This window comes from Otolemur garnettii, unplaced genomic scaffold, assembly GCF_000181295.1.
Source record: "Otolemur garnettii isolate 467f Iridium unplaced genomic scaffold, OtoGar3 scaffold00067, whole genome shotgun sequence".
In the NCBI taxonomy this organism is placed as follows: Eukaryota; Metazoa; Chordata; class Mammalia; order Primates; family Galagidae; genus Otolemur; species Otolemur garnettii.
This window is the reverse complement of record NW_003852462.1, coordinates 6879423-6883548: the sequence shown is the minus strand read 5'-3', so window position 1 is coordinate 6883548 and position 4126 is coordinate 6879423. Positions and strand designations below refer to the sequence as shown.

Below are 4126 nucleotides of genomic sequence, written 5' to 3'. Positions count from 1 at the left end.
CGGGCTGGGGATTCGAACCCACCACCTTAGGTGTATGTGGCTGGCTCCTTAGCTGCTTGAGCCACAGGAGCTGAGCCAGTATACCTTTAACAGATAGGTGTTACTAAAACATTCCTCCAAAATATCATTAATGTCCCAAGAAAATTAATAAATTTTGTATATACATATATTTAGAGATGGGGATCTCATCGTGTTGCCCAGGCTGATCTCGAATGGCTGGCCTCAAGTAGTCCTCCCAACTGTGCCAGCTTTAAGTAAGAATAGCCGGGCATTGTGGCGAGTGTCTATATAGTCTCAGCTACTAGGCAGGCTGAGGCAAGAGAATTGCTTAAGCCCAAGAGTTTGAGGTTGCTGTGAGCTGTGAGCTGTGACATCAGGGCACTCTACCCAGGATGACAGCTTAAGACTCTGTCTCAAAAAAAAAGAAAGAAAAGAAAAGAAACAACAATAGCCAGGCATGGTGTCTCATGCCTATAACACTAACACTCTGGGAGGCCCAAGGCAGGTGGACTGCCTGAGCTCACCAGTTTGAGACCAGCCTGAGCAAGAATGAGACCCCGTCTTTAAGAAAGAAATAGCTGGACGTCGTGGCAGGCACCTGTAGTCCCGGCTACTTGGGAGACTGAGGCAAAAGGATCACTTGACCCCAAGAGCTTGAGGTTGCTGTGAGCTATGACACTATAGTGCTCTATGAGTGGTCTGTCTCAAAAAAAAGAGAGAAACAACAAAAAATAACCCGAGCTACTTTATGTTACTGGAAATAAGAGTTATATCTGATACACAGATTTTGATTTCTTCCTGAATTCTGTCATCACCAGCTAACTATAAGCCTCTTAAAAATGAAGACTCCTCCATTGTATTCCTAATGCCCAGGCTAGTGCCTCGCACATAGTTAGCGCTCAGGAAGTTCACAGTGGCCATTTCCTAACTCTTCTTATCCAGCACGCACTCTGGAGCCCACCAGTTTTGCCCAGGTGCCCCCTCCCAAGACTCCCTGCAACTTCCACCCTGTTCCTTCTGCTTCTCCACCAAACAGTCACTGTCCGCACTCCCCCACCTCCAACCAGCCCCGCACCCCTCCACATGCTGTTTCAGCACCAGGTGTGCCACTGCACTCTCCTCTCCAAGGAGGCAAGATCCTCCGAGCTGGCCTCGTTCCTATCTCGGGCACCTCGGTGAGTGCCAGGCATCCCCTCGAGCTTGGCCTCCCTGGCTTATCCAGCCTCTCTGGTCGTCCCTTCTCTGCAGGTTTTGCACCTTAGGTTTCCCTCTTCTCACTTTAAACGCAATATTCTGGGCAGTCCCAGAATGCGCTGGACCATCTGTACGTCTCCAGACCCATCTGCCCGATTGTCACCCCCACCTTCAGCATAGCCTCCCCCTCCCTGGGCAGAGGCGCCTCAAGGTCTCTTGAGCTCCGACTCCTCTTCCCTCTTGTGCTGGTGCTGCCCTCTCCCTGGAGGGCTTCATCCTTCCTGTGGCTGCCTGAACCCCAAACAGGGCATCCCCCTTGATTCCTCCCCCTCCCCCAGCCCTGCATCTCGTCAGTCACCTCGGCCTATGGATTTTGCTTCCTGAGTAAGTGGCTGTTTCTCTCCAGTCCCTACCTGGAGTCCTTTCTCCATTTTGGGGACTTGGGCTCCAAGTGCTCCTGACCAACAGCCTCTTGTCCCCCCTGCCCCTGTTTCTAGCAGGGCTTTCTAAAATGCCTCCAGAATCACACCTTCTCCCAACCTGCAATCCTTCCTTCCCTCCGTAGCCTGGCTTTTGTTCTATAGGCAAACCTGACCGTGAAGAGCCCCTGTCTGATACCCATCTCCATCTTTCTGTTCTTTAGGGGACGAACTTTCGCCTCTTTAACTTGGCTTTCAGCGCCCTTTGTGACGGGGTCCTAGTATGTCACTCCTCTCCTTTGCCACCCCCCCACACCCCATGCTCCAGCTAAAGTGATCTTTTCAGTTCTTCAAACATCCTTCCAACTTACCTCTAGTCTGTCACCAAAATCGCCTCCCAATTGCACCAGCTTATCTAGGCTTCCGGCCTTAGCCTAAAGATCACCTCCACCACCCCAGACCTGCCCATCCGCCAAAGTCAAGTTTGTCCCTCCTGAGCTCTTGTAGCTGCCTATACTTAGCACCACTATTCAGGTTGCTTGTTTTTTCCAGCTTCCTCACCGACCTTGAAGGCAGGAATTAGATTTTATTCATTGGTATTTCCCTCCTGCACCTAGAAGGCCTTCAAATATTTTTTAAACTGCTAAATTTAGAAAGGAAAACTTCAGAGTGGTTTGGACAGGTTTATGAGAACTGAGCACCTCGCCCACAATCCAGATGACTTCTGATACTCGCTGTGTGACATTTCTCCACCCACAAGGCCCCCCATCCCCAAACTGGGCAGGTTAACATCTGTTCATCCTGCAATGTAATTCAGCATGAAGCTGCAGCCACAGTGGGCTCTGCTGCTGGGTATGGATCAGGCTCTCTGGAACGTCTGTTTGCACACTTGACCTTCACAGAACATCTCCTAGGGATGAGGAAGAAAAGAACAGGAGTTGGCATGTGGTCTGCTTTCACGCTCACTCGATCACAATGGAGGTTCTACATTACTAAGATGATGGTTCATCAACAGGATGGAATGTTATGTATCCAGTTAGCTATCCTGTTACATATAGTCAATATACATAGTGAATTCAACAGGAAAACTGTTTAGAAGCCCAGAAAGTGCTTTTTATTCTTTTGAGACAGAGTCTTACTATGTCACTCTCAGACATAGAGTGCCATGGCGTAATAGCTCACAGCAACCTCAGACTCTTAGGTTTAAACGATTCTTTTGCCTCAGCCTCCCAAGTAGCTGGGACCACAGGCACCTGCCACAACGCCTGGCTATTTTTTGATTGCAGCCGTCATTGTTGTTTGGGGGGCCCGGGCTGGATTTGAACCTGCCACCTTAGGGTTAGTATGTGACTGACACCTTAGCCACTTGAGCCACAGGTGCTGAGCCAGAAAATGTTTTTATGTTAAATAAAAAGGCAGAGCTGGGCTCACACCTGTAGTCCCCAATACTTGGGAGTCTAAGACAAGAAGATCACTTGAGTCCATGAGTTTGAGATTGCTGTGAGCTATGATGCTTCAGCACTCTGTCCAGGGGAATAGAGTGAGAGTCTGTCTCAAAAAAAAAAAAGGCTGGACGCAGCAGCTCACGTCTGTAATCCAGCACTCTGGGAGGCCGAGGAGGGTGGATTGCCTGAGCTCAAGAGTACCAGACCAGCCTGAGGAAGAGTAAGATCCCATCTCTAACAATAGCCGGGTGTTGTAGTGGGCGCCTGTGGTCCCAGCTACTTGGGAGGCTGAGGCAGGAGACTCACTTGAGCCCAGGAGTTGGAGGTTGCTGTGAGCTTTAACATCATGGCACTCTACCAAGGGTGGTGAAGTGAGACTCTATTTCTAAATAAATAAATAAGCAGAGCATTCTGTCAGAGACAGGAAAATAATGCACCAAATGAGAACAGTTGAGTTAGGCAGGTAAGATTACTGTTCAGATTACTAACATTTCCTTTAACGTTGTATCATCATTAAAAAGAAGGAAAAACTTGGTGTGTACCAGATGGAGTTTGTCCCCTTCGATCCAGTGGGTCCAGCCCCTGTCCTTCTTTTCCCCCTTCTGGATACAGGTGAGTCTGTCATTATCCCAGATCACCAAACTCTGCATCAGGGACAGGAGAAAATGTCAGTTTGCTCTGGCAGGATCCTCAAGCCTTACTAAGGCAAATGCCAAGTTAACCTTGCAAAATTAGGAACCTACGTTAGTCCTTTAATCTTTACCTTGCATTTTCTGTTATCCAGGCCTTTGTTATCTTCATCAAATTCTTCTCCAACTTTAAATTTAACAGAGTAGTTCCTTAGACTGCTGCACGTGTGGATAGTGAAAGACTCACCATCCTGCTCAATCACTTTCTGCGGCTTCAGCATCTTGGCTATCTTACGAGTCGCAAAGTCAATACCTTAAAAATAATTTAAAAAAAATGTGAACGTGGCTCGGCGCCTATAGCTCAACCGGCTAAGGCGCCAGCCACGTACACCTAAGGTGGCGGGTTCGAATCCCCAGCCCGGACCCGCCAAACAACAAT

General features: G+C 48.7%; 1 protein-coding gene across 1 annotated transcript in view; it reads right to left on the bottom strand.

Moving 5' to 3' along the window:
- Positions 1-2286: 2286 nt before the first annotated feature.
- Positions 2287-4126, bottom strand: part of RBP7 (retinol binding protein 7) — a 9417-nt gene continuing 7577 nt past the window's right edge. Inside the window, exons 2-4 of the mRNA XM_003793257.1 lie at positions 3822-4000; positions 3601-3702; positions 2287-2523 (exon numbers count right to left, since the gene is read on the bottom strand). Of these exons, the coding sequence (XP_003793305.1) occupies positions 2473-2523; positions 3601-3702; positions 3822-4000 (332 nt within the window). The 3' untranslated portion in view covers positions 2287-2472. The remainder of the gene's footprint in view (positions 2524-3600; positions 3703-3821; positions 4001-4126) is intronic.